Consider the following 21,802-nt stretch of genomic DNA (forward strand, 5'->3'; position numbering starts at 1 on the left):
GGCCAATGAGATGGCTGAAATTATCCAGTGAGTCCTCTGCTTCCTGTTCTGGTCACGTGACTGAAGCTTTCTTCTTTGCTGGTTTGGTTCAGAAATCTTTTTTCTTTACTCCAGTCAAATCTAAGCCATTGTATTTTTTCTCTTGGTTTAGTCAAGAGGTTTTAGTGTGGATTACATTCTTCCATATTTATTTTAGCTTTTTACAGCCATATTTGTCTAATTTCACGGTTTATAAGTGTTATTTTGCAATCGTTTTACTCCAGTCATGTGCTCTGCCACAATGTTGTTTTTAATGGTGGCCGTGTGGTTTATCGGAAGTTTGTTGAATTACGTTGGTTTGTTTTTGTCTCTGCAGTAAGCAGTCAAATATGGATTAGTTTTACCACATTTATTCTAGCTTTTTGTAGCTTTGTTTAATTTTACTTTTATTAAGTGCTATTTTTCAATCTTGTCTGATGCCATTTTATTTTCAAAATGGCGATTGTGTTGTTATAAAGTCATTAGTAACAAGGAGGCATCTTTTATATGCACTATCACACTGACAGGACATACACAACCAATTGTGGAACACTGGTAGGGATAGGAGAAAGCACAATGAGCCTGCAGAGTTGGTTTGATCCTACAACCCGTGCACCTTACACGAGTGCGCCGCCAACTAAGATGACTCCTGACCTCTGCACTATACAATTTGTAGGGCCGAATGTACGAAGTCCCTTGTAAATGTATGTAATTACTCGTGTGTAAGGCATAAACAGGCTTTGTAAACTTGGCCTGTAGTGTCTGTGTGCCTTGTGAATAAAACAGGGCTTCTAGATTATGGTAGCCCCACTCCCATCGCTAGTGATATTCAGTGTTGGGCTAGTAAATAACTAATATTGCCATGCCCGACGGCTAGTGAAAGAAAAGTCAAATGTTGCAGTTAAGTCTATTTTGTAAATTTGAACAGCCTGTCCCAACCCAAACCCCCGCAATGTTAGTGTTTTAAAGCTATTTCTTCCTCTTTTGGCGACATGTCTGGTTATTACTACTACCGTATTTAGTAAAATTGCATTAACTTACTACAGATTCATCTACTGAATGTAATTGCAGTCATAATCAGTGATAGCAGCATAAATAATATCACCACTGTATTATCATGATTTTGTTTTACTTTGCTTCCTTCATTTGTCTCCTTATATTTTGTGTTATGCATTTCCATTCTTTAACAAACGTGTTGCATAATTTTTACTTTTATGAAATTTACTAAGAGTGCTGCATGTCATCAATGGAAACCATGATCTGTATATTTTGTTAAAATATTTATTTCTTGTTTGTCTAATATATGTGATAAAATTGTTTTCCATATTTTCTGTACAAACACAAAAATAACCATGTCTGCAATGACATTCCACTTTAATAATACTCTGTTCCATTTTTCTTGCAACTATTAACACATTTTTACAATTAGTTATACAATAATCAATACATTTGGCAGGGTTTAAGCTGGACCACAAAAATAATTAGCATTTGGCAAATTGTGTCAGAAAATCTGTAGCCTGATTGATATTTCAAGTGCAAAAATAGAAATACACCTACGAAAGGCGCATGATTCTATAACGACCTACGAAAGGCGCATGATTCTATAACGACCTTTCTGGCGAATTAATTAAGAATTACATATTCATCAAATTCATTAGGTGAACAACAGCTTAAACCCAGATGTGGCCGTCTGCAATATATATCTATATATATTTTATTGCAATGTGTCGCAGTCAGCATTTTTGACAATTATATGTCCGACATATATACTCAGGTTGTGTGGGTTATTTAATGTGATTTTTGACTTGATCATAGTTAATTTGTTTTTTGTGAAGAAATAAAGAGTGTAAATAATGGTTATAAACCATACAGGTGTGTCAATTTAATGACAAATAAATGGGATAAAATTATTATGAGTTAAATATTACTGTATGTGGTTTTTGTGAAGAAAGTTTAAATAATGGTTATAAACCATACATATTTGTTAATTTAATGACAAATAAATGGGATAAAATTATTATGAGTTAAATATTATTGTATGTGGTTTTTGTGAAGAAAGTTTAAATAATGGTTATAAACCATACATATTTGTTAATTTCATGATAAATAAATAGGAGAAAATTATCAGAGTTAATAGTTATTATTTTCAAGATTGTAAAGGTTAAAACAAAAAATCCAAATGGAATGAAAAGATGGACATTGTAAATTATCAACTACTGGAGGTTACACATACAGTGCAGAAAAGAAGGTGTTCCAATACATCTTCCGTCAACTGAGTTTAATGTTGGATTCACTTGTGGAAAACAGAGAGTGCTTGTGGCCGCATCGCATGTGCCAAATACTAACAAGCAAACTCACCGTTTTTCATTGACTGAATGAAGACAGTATTCCACCACCAGCTGATTACTAAATTTCAACAAGTACTGAAAAATGTTCTTAATGGCAGCTCTATCCACCAACAACTCTCAACATAGCTTTCAATCTGCTGACCAATCAGACTGCCAACCTCTTTCAAATTGGCTGATTCACTTCCTTGCTCAGCCAGTTTGAAAGAAATTGATTGTCTGGATGGTCGGCTGATTGAGGGTGATGTGTAGTCATTATGTGCTTCCATTAAACAAAATTATTAATATTCAAGAAATTGGAACTTGTCGAAAATTTTGTGTTATACTGTGCAATACTATCAACACTCGGTTGCCGAAAAATGGCAAGTACGCCTGTTAAATATTGTACACATGTGATGTGGCCAACTTGGTCACAAACACTCCTTGTTTTACACACAAGTCAATCAGTCGTCAAATTCTGTTTACAGCAGATGTATCGGACTGACTACATGGGTGTTGAAAGAAATTTGATCCAACTGATAACAAAGCTTCACTGAACTCCATATTACAAATTAACCTCAATATGGACATATATAAGGTATGGAAAGAAGTAACAGCTTCACCCAAATGGGTTATTTTTACTCCAGGCTTTTGACATAGTGGACTGGCAACTGAATTCCCAAACAATACCAACCGACACAATAATCACTTGACGAATGTGGTATAATAGTGTTTTGTTCATGATAAACATGATGCCATGCAACATAATAAGTCTAATGTCAGCTCTACCAGACACTAATGTTGGAATTCTGATGGTTCATGCCAGGCACATGGTGCCACTGTTTGTATGCTTCTCACACATCGGCAACAGCATAAAACGCTCACTGTTCACCTCTAGAAGTCCCTACTGGAATCAACAGTAGAAACCACATGGTGTCCCTTTCTATCTTGCAGTTCAATAATCATATGACAGTGTAAGACTCCCACTGTTCACCTCTAGAAGTCCCTACTGGAATCAACAGTAGATGCCACATCATGTCTCTTCCTATGTTGAAGTTCAAGATGCCCACTGGTGGTCTCTGTTTGGATTGACATTTGATACCACATGGTGTTACTTGGTTTCTATCTACAAGTTCAATAGATCATACAACAGCACAAGACGCCCACTGTTTGACCTCTGTGGGACAGTCTGGGTAACTCTGGAGAGCATCTAGTATCTGTGAGTTGTGGATGAGCAGATCCATCATGCGGAATTCTTTCTGGACACGAGTCCCCCCTCCGTCCATCGTCCGGATCAGCTCCAGGGCTATCAGATGTTCAAATGCCTGGGTAACAAAAAAAAGCATTAACATGTCTTCTGTGAACTGGCACAAGAAAGAAAGAAAATAAATTATATGCATGGAAATATGAGAAATGCATAAGTTAATATGAACTAGCAAAACATTTACAGGTCTAGAACTTGAGAATTTATTAGCTACGGCAATTTTGCTCACCATCACCTTTGAGCTTGCCGACAGCAATCTTAAACCACCAATATTTGCAACGAATATATACAGAAAGTGTTCCTTTAACTAACTGCAATAATTTGTATCCAGCGTAAAAAAAAACCTGCCATTGGTAAAATCCTTGATCTGAGGCAATTCATATCGCAAGGACGGAAACTGCTGTCGGTGCTGTCATTAAGTTCAAGTCCTGCATTCATGTTGCAAATATTGATTTCATATGGAGAACCAAAATGTATCATTTTGTATTTTAAAGCAATTCAAATGAAAATAATATACAACTTATAGGCAAGAGCCTCCATAATTCTTTTGTGTAGTAGCAACACTATCTATTTATATGGCTTAATATATGAAGCCAATATTAAAGAGCAAAATCTCTCTTTAACCTCAATTTCAGATGTAATAACAGTACCTTCAATACAACTGGTTTTTCAAACACCTGTATACTGGATTTCTTCTGAGCAAACTTCATATATTCTGAAATGTGTGAACAGCACGTAATAAATACTTAACAAGCAATGGGAATGGTGTGCACTAAAAACAATTTAATTTTAAACAATATTTAATTTCACAAATGATATGTATTGAAAAAATGCCCTAACAATAAATGCTTTTACACACAATATAACAAAATGACAATAATTTCTTTTTAAAAAATCACAATCCTGCTACATTAATATTAAATGTCATCATTTCAGAAATTAATTCCTGGTTTGAACAACTTTAAAAAATATTTGCTATTTTATTTTCAGCTTTGCAAGCATAATTGTTCAGGCATTTATCCAGAGTTAAAAATTACTTCCAAAACCTAAACATAATATAGTCAGGGGTGGGAATTCTCCTCGGATCACCTGTTTTTCTCTCATGGAACATTGTGTTTCCTCGCATTTTAATAGTCAATTCCTCCAAAATGTGTCAGATGGCACAGATTTTAACCTAGGATTTCAAGAATTTCCAGGACCCCTCTAGATTTCCTAATTTTTTACAGTTCACCAATTCCTATCCCTTATAGTACAAAACAAGATTATATCAGTTCCTCTTATTGGACTCGGACTCGGAACTCTATTAGCATGCCCCAATGTATACCACAAGGTTTCGGGCAGACTATTATTGGAGAATGTGCATAAGAGTAGTCTACCTTTGGAGCAATCTACAAATTTCAATGAGATTGCAGCTAGTAAAAAAATATTTCATTCTATTTAGTGCACATTGTGAATATCACATTTAACAGTGTATTTAGTTCTATGATTATTATTTTTAATAAATAATTATGAAGCCCCAGAGAGTCCGTGTTCTGTTCTTCTGTGACCCAAGTGTTAAAATAATATGATTTTGAAATATTGTCATTTACCACTGTAGACCATTTCAAAATTAAATGGTTCCCCGTCATATACGTCAGTAATATGCTTCATGGCAATTATAAGACACAGCTCCAAGATCGATACACCTAGAGGAAAAGTTATTGATTATTGACAGCAATACTATACACCCAAAATTAAATTCAGAATAAAATATGTACCACTATTAAATTTCTGAAATTAAAGAGATTTAAAAAAACCCACACTTTTTATAAATGTGACTCTTATACAAGACACAAGTGTTTTCAGATGAGCATGACTCACATTTTGTTCTGTTGGGTTTTTTAAACTAATAATTGTCAAGTAGATTGTGGTTAAGGAAATTCTAATCACAAGGAAAGACAGTCATAGGCAGTTGGAGAGAAATTGAACACGAATATTAACTACAAATATACTGTACAAAAATAAATCCACCACATAATATGGTTTATTGTAAATAATTTAAAATAAATAATTTCCCAAATATTTCCAAAATCCAGTTAATCTCGGTTTAAAAGCCGTTATAATTACAAACAGAACCCACCGTGTAGTATGGAAGACTTGCTGTCGACCGTGATCATTTTAAACGAGTCGAGGAAATCTGCTGCTTTCAACCGAGGGTGAGATGGACTCAGCTGACAGATTGGCCAGGTCTGTAACAATAACGTACTAAAAACAATGTTCAACATTCACTATAAAAAATTAACCGGGCTCGAACTTAATGACGGCACTTGCCACCGTTGAGATATATATTGCCATAGGCAGGTAGCATCACAGATAGCACTTTTGATCCTCAACAATGGCAAAATGTATACATCTGGTGTACATTATCTGCCAGTATTTAAGATTTGTACATTTGAAATATGTCTTCATACAGCAAAATATCATTTTAGTCAGGTTTATTTGCTGCAAAAGTCACTTTAAATAAATTGCCATAGACAGCCTCAAAATTGCGGTCGGTGGGCCTTTTTGACAACGTCAATTCTTTTTAAAATAGCTGTGGAAGACAAATTCTTAAGTTCACGCCCTGAATTAACATATACAAATTGCAACAATGGTTGTTTCAATCACACAAATCTAATTTTGCGTAACCTATTTTTTGTTCGCGCAAAATTTCTAGCACCATTTATATGGATATGATAGGTTATACAAAAAGGAAATGGATTACATGAATTTATTTCTGTGTAACCGATAAATAGGTCACACAGATTTTGCAATTCTCAGATGCCTGTATCCATAAACTAACTAAAACCTAATGTAGCTCCCTGCTCGAAAGATTTAGGTTATTCAAATTGTATTTGCTAACACATATCAGTTGTTGCAGAATGTCAGTTTTCATAATTTATTGATTCTGTTAATGAATTATTCCTACCTTTTATTTTCTAGTGCGTATATTAGTTATAAATTAAAAAATGCAGATATTTCCACATCAGTAACAATTAAAACTCTGTGTTCTTACCAATAATGAATGTAAGCCTCTGATGTCCTTGTTTAAGTTGAACTGCCGACGTAGAACATCACGCACGTTTACTTCATCAACCAGTTCCTACAAACAAACGCCAAACAAACATATGAGGTGTGGTCCCTTACTTGTCACCATTTTTACTGTGTACAAACTATCAAAAATTATAAACAACACAAAAAGAAACAATTTTAATTAATAACATATTTTGTACTGCTATTTTAGCCCTGGTCATTGCATGTCAAACATCTGATCATTACCTCTATCTGGTGGTTCCAGCGTTTGGCAAATTTGTCGTCGGGAAACTGATGTGGTAAACTGAGAGTCGCTCGACAAATATGACAGTAATCGTGGAAGGATAGAGCGTTGAAGAGATGAATCTGGCGATGAGAGAATCGCGACTTCACTCGTTTCTCCAGTAATTCTATCACATCCTGCAAATGAACCAATTTTATTATATTCTTCAAGCTCGTTAATTGTGTAACAAAAATTATCTGCCTTGCCAAGCTCTGTTTCTGCTGGCCGATTATGATGACTGACTAAAGCAGAATTATGAATACATGTATATAGTAGCAGATTATGACTTTTTACATCATGTACATGTGACGTCACATGCATACATAAAAAACTAATCATACATTTAACATATACTCCTCCAAAAATGTTAAGGATCGGTATTTACTTTGCACATAACATCAGAACCAGAAAAGCTAAAATGCTTAAATTTGGTTTCAACTATAGTTGTTTATTAATTAATTGTTTGTGCATGCGGTTATCTGTATAAAATGTGATTAAACAAACAATTCTGATAAAAAGGAAAACATACAAAATTCATACTGGTTTTCAATGATCAGCGGAACAGAAATTTTCATTATGTGTGAAAGTCAGTTCACTAATTGCTGTTTAGTAGCGGGTATGACCACCACGAGCATTAATCACTGCTCTACAACGTCGCTGCATGCTCTGTATCAAGTGCCTAATTCTCTCATCGGAGCATTTGCAAGGTCGTCTATGGTTCTTGGTGGTTATCAAGTCTTGAAATGCGTGTCTGAAGTTGACCCCAGATGTGTTCGATGGGGTTAAGGTCGGGAGAAACAGCTGGCCAATCCATTCTTTCAATTTTTTCTTCTTTACGGTAATCCCTCACAATTCATGCTCTATGTGGCCGTGCGTTATCGTCCATTAGCACAAACTCAGGACCAATGGCACCTGCAAACGGTCTCACAAATGGATGAAGGATCTCATCTCTGTACCGAATTGCTGTAAGAGCTCCATTCCTGATGGCATATAAGTCTGTATGACCATCCAAAGATATTCCACCCCATACAATAACTGACCCCCCACCAAACCGATCGTGTTGCAATATGTTACAGTCAGCATATCGCTCTCCAGGTTGACGCCAAATACGTCTACGCCATCGTTAAAGTCCAAGCAAAATCTTGACTCGTCTGTAAACAGAACAGGACGCCAATGACGATGTTGCCATCAGACATGGTTTCGTGCCCACAACAATCGAGCTTGACGGTGATGTGGGAGCAGTATTGGCCTTACTGCTGGCCTACGGCCTCGGCAATTGGCTGTACGGAGTCTGTTTCTCAATGTTTGTGGGGTGATGCGGACTCCAGTGGCCTGGTGGAATTAGTCTATTTAGGTTTGCAGCATCATCAAAACGATTTTGATGAGCCAATGTCACCACAAATCTGTGTTGACGCTGTGTTTTAGCTCGCAGTCTTCCACTCCTGGGTCTATCACGCAATTGTCCAGTATTGTAACGTGTTTGCAATCTGGAAATAACACTTTGTGATACCGCGAGTGTTCTAGCCACCTGTCTTTGACGTTGACCACTTTCAAGCATTCCGATTGCTCTGTCTCGCTCTTCAATTGTCAAATGGCATCGTGGTGGCAATGTAACTGAACTTTAACATTAAACGATGTGTAGGTCTCAAACTGACGACATTCAATTTCACCAGAGCTTTCAATTTGCGATTTCAAAACAGTGTGTTTTCACTCTGCTTTTCACCCAAGCTACTTTTAAGCCTAGGTGCGCACATGCAAATTGTGCATAATCGTGTAAAACAATCTACACGCAAAGTACAGTATCTCATTGTTAGTTGTGAAACTAAAAATAACACTTTTCATCTTTATATAAGAAAATATTATATCTAATATATGATCCTTAACTTTTTTGGAGGAGTATATTAAACTTGCATGTAAGTCATGTAAATGTATTTGAGATAACAAAAATAATAGTTTTCCCCCTTAATTTTGTATGGATTACAAGATAAAAACAACTAGCTTAGACTGAGTGGGAAATTCCACTCAGCAAGCATCACAAATTTCCCATTCTTACCTTCACAGAATAAAGACGATATCTTTTGTCATTATCAAGTTATTCTCTATTGAACTTTACTGGCATTAAACTAGTTACATAAATCTGTTGCTAACCGAACCTCAAGTGAAAGCTAAATCATAAAGTGAATCGTAGCAGCCTCTACGTTAACTTTTCCATCTAGGAGCCTGATGGCGCCTACTTTATTTTTATAACTAGATAGTATGAAATGTTTTAGTCGCCAAATGAAAACAATTGTCACATATGCAATCAAATCAGTTGCAATATAAAGGGGCTGCACAGTAAAGGGCCTTAACAATTATCATGTTCATAAATCATACACTAGGCATTAAAGCCAGTGCAGACTTTTAAAACAACTATAAAATGTTGATTAAAAATACACATTACAAATCAACTTTAAAAAAAAAAATTAATTCACCGATTAAATTTAAAAAAAAAGAAATGGTGATATAAAACAGCAGTCCAGGACAACACTCACCAGTCTACATGTCAAACCGATCACACACACAGGAGTTTGGGCCGACTGCGACACATCAAACAGGTTGTATAACAAGGTCTGATTTCTGTGATGAGCAAACAAGTCAAACTCGTCCAGTATGAATAAGATGGGCTTCGTGCTGTGGTTATTGCCTACAAATATACACATGGAAGTTACAAAGCATCACCTAAGAATTATACAATAAAATAAAGTCTGTAACCAACGACAATTTTCTCAACATTTCTTTAGTATATTATTGACATCTTCTAGATTATGATAGCCCTATGAAATATGCCATTGTTTGAGGTCAGGTTAAGTAGAAAAAAAATGATATTGCAAATCAAATTTTGCAACAGCTTTTTACGGTGACATATTTCGAAGCCCGCCTTAGCACATCTTAAACTACAGCTATTTGGCGTCTAACGTGTTTATATGAGAGGAAACCTACTGCCACTACATAGGCCATTTTTACCCCATAGCAGCATGGGATCTTTTATGGACACTATTCTACAAACAGGAAAACAGCACAGTGTTTGTTACACAAGTCATGGAACTCTGCCACGGGGTATCATACCCTGATCCATCTCGCATCATGAGATCACTCTACCACTGAGTTACAATGTACATATTGCACCCCAGCACTAACGCAAATATGGGCTACTTGGAGTCAGATGAAGAAAAAAAGAAAGAAAGTTAACGTAGCATGTAATTTATTTCAAAGTATGTTCTGATCAATCGAATGGCTGATAATGTATTTTAATTTTAGTGTACAAAAGTAAGCTTCTATTTTGTTAGGTAACTAATATAATTATTCTGAAATATAATCTCACCACTCTTCAAAGCTTCCAACAAGAACTGCAAAGTCTCTGCAAAAGTACCCTGAAAATAAACACGTTAAATATTATATGGAATAATCAGAATCAACATGAAAATAAGCAGATTAAAAAAAAAAAAAAATCACATCCTAAATGAAAATAAACAAATTCTACATAAAAATAAACAGAAAATAAACAGATGTTGCTAAACAGATTTGACACGAAATAAGAATCGGCATAAAAATCATCATATTTTACATGAAAATCAGCATATTTTATATGAAAATAAGATTTGTAAAGGTGTGTAGTTTTCTGTCAACCGAAAATATATTTATAGTTTATAGTTTTGTAACGTGTTTGAGTTACATCAGTGAAAATTATGGGAATAAGCAGATTTTAAAACTGGACTTACAAACACTTTGTCCCCTAGTGTGTTCTCCAGCTGTAACTGTCGAGTGATTTCCTTCAAAGCAATCCGGTCGTCTGTCTGCAGTAAGCCTGGTGAAGTGAAATATGTAAATAGGAAGGAAGGAAGGAAATTAACGACGCACTCAACACATTTTATTTACGGTTATATGGCATCAGACATATGGTTAAGAACCACACAGATATTGAGAGAGGAAACCCGCTGTCGCCACTTCATGAGCTACTCTTTTCGATTAGCAGCAAGGGATCTTTTATATATACCATCCCACAGACAAGATAGTACATACCACAGCCTTTGTTACACCAGTTGTGTAGCACTGGTTGGAAAGAGAAATAGCCCAATGGGTCCACCAACAGGGATCGATCCTAGACTGACCGCACATCAAGCACAATAACCTGATGCGAGGTCAGTCTGTGATCGATCCCCATTGGTGGACTCATTGGGCTATTTCTTGCTTATGTGAATGCACCAGGACTGGTATATCAAAGGCTGTGGGATGGTGCATATAAAAAGATCTCTTGCTACTAATTGAAAAATGTAGCTGGTTTCCTCTCTAAGACTATATGTCAAAATTACCACTTTTGACATCCAACAGCTGATGTTTAATAAATCAATGTGCTCCAATGATTTCATTAAATAAAACAAAATTTATGTTGTAACCTAAGGTTTTGTTTAAACTTTTTATATTTCACACTTACACATGTAGCAATAAGCTAATTAGTTCAAAAAGTACATAAATAATGTTCTACCATCATTCATATTTGACAAGAAGATAATTTTCTGTATAAAATAGACTCCAACTATTGTAAATGTATGACAAGCGTAATGGCTGACCTTAAATATAAAACTGCAATGCTTTATGAAACTGACTCTTACCATTAAGGCGAACAGTTAGAAGATTTTGTTGGATGGTTTCATCAGCAGCAATCTCAGTAATAACTGTCTTCAGCACCTAAAAATAATATCACATTTACAAATAGTCCAGGAAAACCTGGTCAGTGTTCCAGGACAATTCATTAGGAAATTTTCAGAGATTACAACACAATTGTAAACTGTTAATCATAGCTGATAATCAATTAGCACCTGTTAATATAATCAAAACTTTAAAAAGAAAGGAATATTTTTACACCTCAGCATTTTAAATTATGATGGGGTCGGATTTAGCTGTTGGTTGAGTGGTCGCCTAAGGTGCTTGCAACACAGGATCGAACTACTTCGGTGGATCTATTTAAATGATTGGGGGGGTGGGGGGGGTTCTTGTTCCAACCAGTGCACCACAACTGGTCAAAGGCCATGGTACATGTATGTGTTTTCCTGTCTCTGAGTAAGTGCATATAAAAGATCCTTTGCCGCTAATAAAAAATGTAGCAGATTTCCTGTTGACCATGAATCAGAATTACCAAATGTTTGACATCCAATAGCCGTTGATTAATTAATCAATTAATCTAGTAGTGTCATTAACAAAAACAAACTTTAATGTCTAGCATTTGATTATATCTGGACATCTGATTGACAAAAAGAGAGGAAACCCACTCCTGTCACATACGATACTAACGATAAGGCAGTCAGCAATCTTTTATATGCACATTTTTACACAGGACAGTACACACCACAGCCTTTGATGCACCAGTTGTGAGGCACTGGTTAGGATCAGAATTCAATATAAAAATCTATAAGTAACATATCTACTAAAATGTTAAACGGTAGTTGCTAATCAATAATCAAATTTTAAAACAAGAAGCTTGGTCACTGTTAAATTTTAGTTAAACAAATTGTTCTCTGAATTACGAGAAAAAACGACACTTCAAATAACACCTACCATTGTTTTACCACTGCCGCGGGGACCAATCACCAATGCCGAGTTGCTTTCTCCACAAGAAGCTGTCCTGTGTATTAAGTCATAGAGCTGTCTGGAAGAAAACGAATATGTCACATATAGTGAAATGTATTATTAAACACTTTATGCAAACAAAACTTAAAAGTAGGAATATTGCTAACAATAAACCTGACTTGAACAACAGCTATACAGGTTCATTAATGCACTTTCTCATCTACTTGAAGGAGAGTAACTTTTAGAAATTGATCCCTCCCCTCAATTTATTTTTACATTTAGGTTGAGGTCAGGGTTTAAAAAAGTGACAAAAATTCTGCATTAAATAATTGTTCAATATCTCCCTCCACCCCCATCCCGAGTGATTGACTTATTTTGCTGCCCATCTAGAGACAGAAATATGTGTACAGAACATTGTGACGTAATACATTACTTTTTCTCCTGGACTAAGCCATTAATTTGTGTTCGTAGCACTGTCTGCGTTAACCGTGCTCGGAGTTCATCTTGGACCAAGCCAATTGGGCTTTCATCTTGGACCAAGCCGATTGGGCTTTCATCTTGGACTTCATCACTTAACAGACTGCTTTCTTTCTCTACCGTAGATTTAGTTCTTCTTTTCGTCATACTGCACCAGATTCAAAAATTTCTAAAAGAAAAATCAACAAAAACAGTGTTAATAAATTAAAAATAGATTTCTTAAAATATAAATATATCATCAACATCCCTAACTGTGTTAGGCTTTAAATTCCATTGTAAATGTTTGTTTCCTTGTGCACGATTTGAGCAAACGACATCTAAAAAAACCCACAATAATAAAAAACATCTGTTGTTATCTGCTTGTAATTAATTTGTGACGCTTTTCCAAATGAAAGTTTTCGTCACAATTTGGAAGCATTTTCATCAATAGGCTAATAAAGTTCAAACAAGTAAGTATAAATACTAATCTCAAATTTTTTAACCTCGAAAACCATTATTAATTTAAATTACTAAGCTGTTTCGTTTATTCTTAAAAGTTACCAATATCGGGTCCATAGAAAATGTGCTAAAATAGAGGAAGATGAATTAACATTCAGTGTAAGTCACATGGCCCCATCAATAAGGCCAAATCATCTAATTTTTATGATTTTTATTTGGGACCTTGTTGTTAACTTAAAGACTACATGTAAAAATTATCAATTGTTTGACATCCAATATCAATTAATTAATAGATCAATGCACTCCAGTGGTGTCAAAGAAAATAAACTTCTTTTCTTAGTAATAAGTAATAGTATGTTCGACTGCAGACTGTATGATTTATTGTTTTTGCCCCTACTGTATTAAAAAGGTAGATATATATTGTGGGAGAAGGTCAACTACCAATATAGCTTTTGGTCAACTCACTCCACACTGTTTAGTCAACTCACCCCACACTAATATTATGTTACATTTGATGAAACTGCAATATATATAGGCTATATTTCATGCTAGAACGTAAATTGTCAAGTAGTAACACAAGCAATGAACAATTATTAAATTGCTTTCATCTGCTGTAACCAGACCAGCACAGATAAGTTGGAACTACTAATTATCAGTTAGAACAAAAGGAAAAAAGCACTACATGATCACAACTCTACTTCAATCAATCACGTGACCAATAAGTCACACATACATTCCTATATTTCTATGGCAAAAAACACCCATTATCCCCAAGACCGTGCCATCTGTTGAGAATGTTTTCAATCTGTGTTAAACATTAATTAAGGACATACTGGGTAACTCACAAATGTTGTTATTAAAGTAGGCTTTACAATTCACTGTAATAGATTACCGTTTATCCTATATAAGGATATCCTCAATATTAGACCAGTTTTAATGAGTGGTCGTAATAGCGAATTTCACTGTATTAAATTGACACACCAAATGACTAGTATTTATGGACAGTAAAGTTGAGATCGGGGCGAGCTGACTAAACTGTTTGGTGCAAGTTGACAAGCATTTAATATCATCCATGCACAACAATTGTAAATTAAATCTGAGTGTCTAATTTGTTTTAAATAAGAATACGTTTATTACTATTATTATATTTATTACAAACATTTTTTGACTGGTGGAAATGAAATATAAGCCCTAGCCTGAGTACTCTGACTGTAAGAGAGCTAGATGGACATTTGGACGGTTATGATGCTCTCGTTACAAATGTCCAAAAGTCTGTCTATAAACCGTCCCATCATTCTATTAAAACTTTTTTTGTAAATCATTTCAGTTTGGTTTGATGTAAGATGAAAAGTAAAAAGGTTTTGGAAATAACAATGAAATACAATTTGTGTGTGTAATTTACAAATCAATCGCCTCAGAAATAAATAACTTGTAGTAAATTACACAGTATGAAAAAAAATGTGATCCCTGGGCTGTGGGACGGACTATACTACTAAGACAGTAGGGTACTCGGGCTACGTAAGCCCGAGAGGTGGGTGGTGGGGGGTCGGGGGAAGTTTCCAAATGTTTATACAAAGTGTCAGGCTATGATAGTATTTTTCATAGAAACGATATCTGGAGAGGCACCATATGATATTTTAACCGTATTTATAATATAGAAAAGGAAAAAAAAAAACAACAACATATTTTTGTCCTGAAACGCCACTCCCTGCCCTTCACCCGGTTCCTTAGGACCTGATTGTTAAATTGTCTCATGTAAGAGCAACAACTTAAAATATAAAAAGAAGGGTGCACAAATTGCATTATCACTGGTTAATTTACTCCTTCAATATCCATTTGTACCTAAACATAAATAATGTTCCAATTACTGTAATGGCAAATTTCCCGCCCTTTTTTGCTTCATTTTCATGTTCACACCAACGTAAGAGTTACAAAGGGGAAATAATTTATGAGAGGCAATTCTTGTAGACATACATTATTTATTTTTTAAATATTCTAAAATAATTTTAACGGCAATATTAAATGCATGAACAACTGTTTTTGTTAAAACTAAGAATTTTTAATTCCTTGACAGTTATTAAATTAAATGTTGTAGTAGTAGTAGTATAAAATACAAAAACATACGTTTTAGATGTGAAAGTTTTCGTAACATTTCGCTATTTTCACATATACATTTATTTATGATAAATATAAATTATTCAGTTCCAAACGTAATATAAATAATTGGGGTATGCTAAAATTGTGATGTGCTTGAAGATCATATAAACATATAGCAAGTAACTTGACTGTCGGAAGCGAAGATATTGAGGGTTGCCATGCAAAGACAGGCGAGTAGTACAAAGACAGCAAACCTGTCGGCAACATCTACCTGCATGCCATATTGTTAGGCTACAGAGTGTTTGCCTCAACTGAACGCGACTAATGTCGTCACAATAAGTGTGACCTGATACTATAAACAGCCTAAGTACCTAAGAAAAGGTATTTAATTTGTATGTTACGTCACTGAAAAGGTTCTATTGGTCGGAAACATTTTACAATGGTTGTAAACTCAGGACTGTACTAACGCGTTTTTGAACGCAGTGTCAAAATACCCCTGTTGAATGAAATGAAAATAATATTTAATGATTAAACAAATATGAGAAGCTTTGTTTCATATTATTTTTTAAATAAAAGTTCAGAATGTTTTACAAGTTTCAATTCTTCACATCTTCAAAAATAATTTGTCAAGACATTAATATTGTATATTATGTAATTAGTTTTGTACATGATGTTTAAATATGTTCTATGGATCACTGATCTGAAATCAAAATCTATTATTATTATTATTAAATATCAAGTTCGAAGACAGATATACAGGTGTATGGTTTTGTAGCCTAATTTACATTCAATGACTAATATTTGTCTCTTAAAAGAGGTCAGTGGACGAAAAGCGTATTCAAGGCCTCTCGAGTACGGATGCAGGTTTAGACGATACTCCAAGGCTCCCGTCATGCAATTATTTTGACTTTGTATAAGGTGAGGCGTGTTGGTTATCAACGTCATCGAACTGCATTGCTTTAATTATAGTATACAACTTTATAAATACAAAATAATATGAATATACTATACCGTGGACATATTTTGTTAAAATGTAATCTGGTGGTGTCGTTAAACATAACAAACTTTTAACTTTATGTTTACGCAAGAAGTCTGTAATGTATATCCCATGGCCGTGGCAACACAAATATTTGCTGGAAGTGAATGCCAGATCTAATTTCCACAGCAAATATACCTCAGCCTAGTTTAAAAAAAAAAAAGTTAACGTATAGTCAGACCTGCCTATAACAACCACTAATATGCAAACTGTGACTTATAAGTAATGATAGGAATTTAATATACAATTTTGTAATTGATACAGCAGGTTCCACTGTACGCGATAATTCTTACAAGCAGCCTGGGTAGTTCTGCCTGTATCTTCGCCTTCTTTATGGTATGTAGGTTTTCTTTTTCGTTTCGCACAAAAAAAATATTGAGCTAATAGCGTACAAACACCAGAACATTTTCGATTTGCCATAATTGATAACTTAACAAAAACGTCAGTATAGTGTTAAAGTTAACGGTAAAACAAAACTATGATATAGCTGACTGACACTGCTAAAACAGTGGACAAGTGCTGAAAAAGGCCCTAAAGATACTTTTTATCTGAAGTATAGAGAAAATGTTTGCACAAACCCCCAAAGCGTACAACATAACAATTCATGTGAACTTTTTTTGTGCTTATATCCAATTAAGGTCCAAGCACGCTGTCCTGGGCACACACCTCAGCTATCTGGGCTGTCTGTCCAGGACAGTGGGTTAGTGGTTACTGAGAAAGAAGAGGGTATAGTGGTCTTGCACCTACTCACGGAGTCGTTAAAACTCTTTCTGCGTGGGAGACGGTACCGGGCTGCGAAACCTGTACCTACTGAAGGCTTAACCACGATGCCACCGAAGCCGGTGAACATGGCAAATTAACCCCTCCTCAGCCATCGTCTGTGTGAATTTCTGAAATTACCCTTTCTCTTATAAACTCTTCCAATGACTGTAATTTTGTAAAGTAATTGTCTATTCTGTGGTTTTACATCATTTTAACAGTAAATCAGTTTCGTTGTCATTTAAACTTCATCGCAAAATAATAAGTTCAATAATCAAATAATAATTTGCAGTACAAGAGCTCTATATGCATTTGTTTATTATAATATAATATTATTTAATTTGTTTTGTTTTGTTTTCTTTTCTAGAAACCAACCAGGCCACAATGATAGTACCTTTGTTATTTTTGCTATATATACTAATCCTACTGTCTTCTACTGAAGCTGACGACGTGGTCGTCACAACAAATCTCGGCAAACTGCGCGGGAAATTGCAGACGTACGACAATGGCAACGTATCGGTGTATTTGGGAATACATTACGCTAAAGCACCTGTGGCAGAATTGCGCTTTAGAAAACCAGTCGCCATCGGTGCATGGTCGGGTATTCTGAACGCGACGCAGTACGGACCAGCCTGTTCCCAGTCCTCACGGACATCCATGAGCGAGGACTGTCTTGTGTTAAACATATACGTCCCCGAGACCCGCCATACCAAGGCGGTGATGGTGTGGATACACGGCGGAGGTTACGTCGCTGGACAAGGGACGACTAACGGGGCACCATTAGCTCTCGTCGGCGACGTCATTGTCGTTGGCATCAACTACAGACTAGACGTCTTCGGCTTCATCTCTACAGGTGACTCGTCATCTCGAGGAAACTATGGCCTCTGGGATCAGCTAATGGCGCTAAGATTTATAAAAGATAATATTGCATCGTTTGGCGGAGATCCACAGAAGATTACGATATTTGGTGAATCCGCTGGTGGATATAGTGTTGGGCTTCTTATTCTAAGTCCACAAAGCAAGGGTTTGTTCCATCGTGCCATATGTCAAAGTGGAGTTGGTATTAGCCCCAGGACTCTTGCGTTTGATGCCGTGAGGTTTACTCAAGATTTAAGCGACAGACTCAACTGCACAGTTCTCGATTCACAAGGACGACTAGACACAATTTCCTTCATGAAATGTCTCCGAAATCAACCTGCACGGAAGATACTAGACGCATCTGTAAACGTTCGAAAAGCGAAGAACCTGGCATGGAGACTGAAAATGGCTCCTGTGGTTGACGGAAAACTAATTCCTGCAGATCCACGCCATTTAATAACTCCTAGCAACCAGTTCTACAACCCAATGGTTGATATCGATCTAATGGCAGGTGTTCTTAATGGTGACGGTGTACTCATACTATGGCCATTGACGAAATTCCAAAAGCAGTTGGGGTTTAACGTAAAAGATGGCATTCCAGCACGAGTATTCTGTGAGAACATCTCCACAAGTATAGCGGTAGACTACTTCCCCACAGAAAAAGGACACGTAGCCCAGAGGCTGTGCCAGCAATATTCCAGCAAACGGTACTCGGACAGCGAACAGGCTAGACAAGTCGTTAACATGTATGGCGACATGATGTTCGCCGCCCCAACACTGCGAACACTTCAGGCCCACGCAAGACACAGCAACAAGAAGACAACTTACCACTACGTGTTCTCCCATCAGAGAGTTAACGCACGGCCACCTTGGTTTCGAGGTGCCAAACACGCCGAGGAACTAGAGTTTGTATTCGGTTATACAAGTGCCCGCAATACCACGCTAGCCAAACAGATGATGAGATATTGGACCAATTTTGCTAAATTTGGGTGAGTTTAAACTTTTAATGAACGTTATAGACTTCATTTGTTTGGACTGGATTTTAAAACTTGTACCAGTACGTGCGAAATAGAACATACAGAGTGATAAGCACAACAAACAAGCATTTCGAGAGTACTGCTAAAGCAATACACGTCCCCTATCTGACCCAACAATTTTTCGTATCTCCTATATTCAAGGGCCAAACGTATGTGAAATGTGGGTAAATCACTATGAAAGTTAAACTTTATCAGTAACTGTACATGATAAAGCTGTATACAAAATTTCACCTCAATATTTTCAGGTACTAGTATTGCAAAACAAAAGTCCGGAATACAAATGTTCATATTTTCTAACTTCAAGGGCCATAACTCTGTCAAAAATGGGTAAATCGCCATGGAAGTCAAACTTGATCTGTAACAGTACATGATAAAGCTATACACAACATTTCAGGTTAATATATCAAGGCCTTCTGGAAAAAAGTCCGGAAAACAAATTTTAATATCTTCTAGGTTCAAGGGCCATAACTCCGTCAAAAAATGGGTAAACTCCCATGAGAGTCAAACTTGATCTGTAACAGTACATGACAAAGTTGTACACAAAATTTCAGCTCAATATGTCAAAGCCTTCTGCAAAAAAACATCCGGAAAACATACGTGGGACAGACGGACGGACAGGCAGACAAGGACGAAGATGAAACCTATAGTCCCCTCCGGTTGGACAGGTAGGGGACTAATAATTTACAGGGACTATTATTAAATTCCTCGCACGTAAAACACCTGGGGTCTAATTCACTAAACTGTCGCAACTCTGCTAACTCGCAGTGCAATGCTAAAAGACTTGCTTTGTCGTCTAGCAGAGCCTAAGAGACCTTTGTGAATTAGGCCCCTGGGTAATAACTATATAATACAATGTTTGAAATATACAGCATTCGAACAATATATTCAGGATTTTGTTTCACCCAATTACTTCAAAATTATAAGTACATTGTACATGTACAATTGTAGCCAAATATCAGTAGTGACGTACTATAAACATTAGGATGACCATAAAAACATTGAATAGGGACTTATTCGTGGGCCTATTCTAGCCAATTTCATGGCTATATAATATGGCCCATATTGGTCCAAAATACTATACTACAATCTCAGGATAGTCCCAGTATTATTCTGGTTAACGTAAATGTGTATACTTATTTTGGTTTTTGGAAGTACTTATACTATACCTGACCTGGTATAGATATTCTGTCGAATACGAAAACCACTTTTAAAACTAAATTCAAAGATTTTTAACGAGATCAGCACAAGATAGTTGTTAAATACATGACATGTTTTTTTTCTTCTTCTAGCAATCCTAATGGAGAAATGGGCTCGACAAAAGTCGCGTGGCAACCTTTTGACGAGACACAACGAGCTTACTTGAACCTGGACGACATCATAACACCGGGCTATAATCTGTGGTCTCAACGGATGGTATTCTGGCTGACGTTAAGCAGACGCAAAAACAGCGATCCTCAACTCTCGACCCCTACATCTCGTGCAGTGTCGTCTACGTGCATGCACAAACCCCTTCCCCTATGGGTAGCTGGCTTCTATTTTGCCAAGATGGGTTTATTTATTTAAAAGCACCACATCACCAGCCTGCAGTGACACTTTATTTTATTATTATGTTAGCCATACTGGAATTATAGACAGAAACACAAGGTATAGGTACTTGTACAACGCCTGTCCAGAACGGAATATTTTTTATTAATGTAAAACTTTTCCCATGACAAGTTCAGTTCAGCAGTCGACCTAATCGTACGAGACCCCCCCCTCCAGTGCTGGAGCAAAAACTCAAATTTGGACAAAAATTATTGAGATATTCGAGCAAAATGTACTAACCTGATACCTTTTCATCATTGTACCCTCAAAATTAGTTGTAATCCATGTAAAATGCGTAGTGATTTGTTTGCAACCATATATAGCTGTTTGGTTATAATGCTAATATGAATAAATGTTGGTATCCTGATTCGGGCATTTCCGTTTAATTCGGGCAAAAACCACCCTGCCTCCGTCCCCCCACAAAAATGAGAGCCTATACAGTCGATGCGATTAAAAACTGTCACAACTTCTATAACCGATTTTATTACATATAAACTGGAGAGGACCGCCAATTAGTTTATCAATCAACTTTCTTGCTTATATTATATGCAATTTCGGTTCAAAGAAGCTGTTACGATTCACACCACATATATCTGGGGTATTAGCTCAAGACTTAATGTCCTCTTATCCCTGCCCGGTTTATACGTTGAATTATCCGTGTAATGTTGGTACTGGTTAACAACATCTAAGTTTAATGACATGATTCAACTCTATAATAATCAAACTAAAGGTCTGCGGTATCAGATTTAGCGGGGAAAAAAACAAATTGGCAGTGCTGGAGCAAAACCTCAAATTCGGGTAAAAATGATACGGATATATTCGAGCAAAATGTGCAAACCGGAGACCTTTTTACCATGCTTACATCCAATTAAGCTTCAAGCACGCTGTCCTAGGCACACAACTCAGCTATTTGGGCTGTCTGTCCAGGACAGTGGGTTAGTTGTTAGAGGGTAATGAAAGAGAAAAGGGTGT

The 21,802-nt window shown here is 36.2% G+C and overlaps 2 protein-coding genes across 4 annotated transcripts; one reads left to right on the forward strand and one right to left on the reverse strand.

Moving 5' to 3' along the window:
- Positions 1–1,375: 1,375 nt before the first annotated feature.
- LOC121372594 (origin recognition complex subunit 4-like) lies at positions 1,376–15,367 on the reverse strand. Of its 2 annotated transcripts, XM_041499001.1 has the most exons (13): positions 15,302–15,367; positions 12,978–13,190; positions 12,533–12,623; positions 11,590–11,665; positions 10,699–10,784; positions 10,302–10,350; positions 9,472–9,623; positions 6,904–7,077; positions 6,641–6,727; positions 5,726–5,834; positions 5,196–5,291; positions 4,257–4,321; positions 1,376–3,667 (listed from the first exon to the last, which is right to left on the reverse strand). In XM_041499001.1, the coding sequence occupies exons 2-13, from the start codon at positions 13,166–13,168 to the stop codon at positions 3,485–3,487; spliced, it is 1,359 nt and encodes a 452-aa protein (XP_041354935.1). In that variant the 5' UTR covers positions 13,169–13,190; positions 15,302–15,367; the 3' UTR covers positions 1,376–3,484. The 2 variants fall into 2 exon arrangements, with proteins under 2 accessions (XP_041354935.1, XP_041354936.1); XM_041499002.1 differs by lacking the exon at positions 15,302–15,367 and having other exon boundaries at positions 12,978–13,942.
- Positions 15,368–16,450: 1,083 nt separating this feature from the next.
- Positions 16,451–21,197, forward strand: LOC121372143 (neuroligin-4, Y-linked-like). Of its 2 annotated transcripts, none has more exons than XM_041498412.1 (3): positions 16,451–16,474; positions 17,719–19,198; positions 20,536–21,197. In XM_041498412.1, the coding sequence occupies exons 2-3, from the start codon at positions 17,736–17,738 to the stop codon at positions 20,807–20,809; spliced, it is 1,737 nt and encodes a 578-aa protein (XP_041354346.1). In that variant the 5' UTR covers positions 16,451–16,474; positions 17,719–17,735; the 3' UTR covers positions 20,810–21,197. The 2 variants fall into 2 exon arrangements, with proteins under 2 accessions (XP_041354346.1, XP_041354345.1); XM_041498411.1 differs by lacking the exon at positions 16,451–16,474 and adding an exon at positions 16,888–16,928.
- Positions 21,198–21,802: the final 605 nt, after the last annotated feature.

The sequence above is a fragment of the Gigantopelta aegis genome, chromosome 4 (genome assembly GCF_016097555.1).
Source record: "Gigantopelta aegis isolate Gae_Host chromosome 4, Gae_host_genome, whole genome shotgun sequence".
NCBI classification, from domain to species: domain Eukaryota; kingdom Metazoa; phylum Mollusca; class Gastropoda; order Neomphalida; family Peltospiridae; genus Gigantopelta; species Gigantopelta aegis.

Bases quoted from the DNA above. Each gene is read 5' to 3' on its own strand.
- LOC121372143 (XM_041498412.1), top strand. From the start codon at position 17,736: ATGATAGTACCTTTGTTATTTTTGCTATATATACTAATCCTACTGTCT. The intron at 19,199-20,535 runs GTGAGTTTAAAC...TTCTTCTTCTAG, and splicing joins ACCAATTTTGCTAAATTTGG to CAATCCTAATGGAGAAATGG.
- LOC121372594 (XM_041499001.1), bottom strand. From the start codon at position 13,168: ATGACGAAAAGAAGAACTAAATCTACGGTAGAGAAAGAAAGCAGTCTG. The intron at 5,292-5,725 runs GTGGGTTCTGTT...CTTTTCCTCTAG, and splicing joins CAAGTCTTCCATACTACACG to GTGTATCGATCTTGGAGCTG. The intron at 3,668-4,256 runs GTACTGTTATTA...TTTGTTACCCAG, and splicing joins AAAAACCAGTTGTATTGAAG to GCATTTGAACATCTGATAGC.